The sequence below is a fragment of the Trichechus manatus genome, unplaced genomic scaffold (assembly GCF_000243295.1).
Source record: "Trichechus manatus latirostris isolate Lorelei unplaced genomic scaffold, TriManLat1.0 scaffold00063, whole genome shotgun sequence".
In the NCBI taxonomy this organism is placed as follows: domain Eukaryota; kingdom Metazoa; phylum Chordata; class Mammalia; order Sirenia; family Trichechidae; genus Trichechus; species Trichechus manatus.
Window position 1 is genome coordinate 72934 of NW_004443999.1, and position 1867 is coordinate 74800.

Sequence of the window (1867 nt, forward strand, 5' to 3'; positions counted from 1 at the left end):
GTCCCCCTGCCACTCAATCTGATTCCTCAACTTTGCCTTTGATGTTTAGGGCTCCTAGATTGTCATATATAATCGATTCACTGGTTTTTTCAGGTCTTTGTTTTAAGAAGGACCACAGGAAGCTTCTGACTACTCTGCCATCTTGGCTCTGCTTCCTCTAAAATGACTACATCCTGATTCTTGTTTTAGCACTGGGAGATTCATGTTCATTTCCTTCTCTCCCTCCTTTCAGGAAAAGCACCTCCTCTCTGGGAATAAATTTAGTTTCCTCCTGGGGACCTGCTAAGATACCTGCATCTTCTGATGATCTCTGTAGTGAGGTGGAAACAGGGGAAGATTATCCAATAAGCACACCATATCAGAGTTGAAACCCATGTGAAATTGTTCATTACAGATTAGGACATAAGCACAAGTAAGCCATGCTTATCTTGCTTATTGGATAATCTGCCCCTGGGTGGAAGCATCTCCCACCTCCTGAGTCTAACCTTGGCTCAGTGAAAGGACAGCTGAGTGACAGTGCAGCCCAACCCTCTGGGCATCAGCTTCCTCATCTGCAGAAAGACGGGCTGGATTGGGGGCTCTGAAGTCGCCAGTGACTCTGGGAAGTCCTTGCTGACAAGGGCATGCTCACAGTGCCACCTATTGACAGTTTATGGATATGCCTGTTGTTTTCAGCAATTTTGAACAAATACTTAGTGACTGATTAATCAGCATTCAATCAGTTGAGGTAAGAGGGAAAGGGGGGATGAGGGAAGGCCAGCTCTGTTGTTTATAGGTACCCACAGGCAAAGAGAATAATAATGGCAATAATAATACTAACTGACACTGCGTGTTCTTCACATGCAAGCACTGTTCATTTCAAGCTCACCTCATCTTCTCAATAACCAACGAGGTATGTGGCTATGACTGTCCCCACTTCACAGATGAGGAGACTGGGGTGCCCAGTGGTTATGCAATGTGCCCAGGTCACATAGATAGTAAGTGAATGGACTCCAGAGTCCACATTTTCAACCCCTCTGCTGTACCACCTTGGGGGGCTCTGTTCTATCCTACATCCCTGGCCCTGCTGCCTCCCTCAGACTCTCTTTTGCCTTAACTCTTGGTTACCTCATCCTTAAAGAGGTACCAGAGGTGGCTAGTTAACTAAAATCAGGGACTTCTCATTTTGGTCAAACTCATTGCTGTCGAGTCAATTTCGACTCATAGTGGCCCTATAGGACAGAGTAGAACTGCCCCATGTAGGGTTTCCAAGGAGCAGCTGGTTGATTATTCTCCCATCCAACCTCCGTAGTAACTGGTTTGGGTTCTGTCTTGCTTAAATGACCCTGGATAGGGGATAGTGCCCACCATTGCGTAACTAACACCTACCAGCTGGGCTGAGTGAAGATGGCACCCCAGAAAACAGCTGGCACAGGCTTCGCTCTCAGTGAGAAAAGCCAGTTCAGCTACTCTTTCCCCTTTCTCTTGTCAAACCTCCCAGGGAAGCTCCCCTCTCCTAATACTTTTCAGTGGATCTAGGTTCTAGATGCTTCAAGTGTGTCACTAGAGTCTTGCTGAAGCTAACAGTAAGCTTCCCAAGGGCATGGGACCAGTTGCATCTGCTCCTCCTCTTGCATCTCCTATAATACGTAGTACCCTGATGCTAAGAACCTGGACAGAGCCTGAGGAACAGGCTGTCACACATTAACTTCATCATCCTCCTGGTGCAGTTTACTGAGAGGTACAACCTACCTGTTCGTCTGGCAGACCCCATGGTAAGCCTCGATGGCATCTTCCTGGTCCACGTGCTTTTCACTGTTGGGCCAACTTGTTCTGGCATTAATGTTTGGCTCCTAGGTGGCCCCAAATTAAAAAATAACTGGTTATA

General features: G+C 47.0%; 1 protein-coding gene across 1 annotated transcript in view; it reads right to left on the bottom strand.

Annotated features, from left to right (window-relative positions):
* Positions 1 to 1867, bottom strand: part of MYO5B (myosin VB) — a gene marked incomplete at its 3' end in the record, with an annotated part of 218200 nt that overhangs the window by 36950 nt on the left and 179383 nt on the right. The window contains exon 24 of the mRNA XM_023733930.1: positions 1732 to 1832. Coding sequence (XP_023589698.1) covers positions 1732 to 1832 — 101 coding nt within the window. The remainder of the gene's footprint in view (positions 1 to 1731; positions 1833 to 1867) is intronic.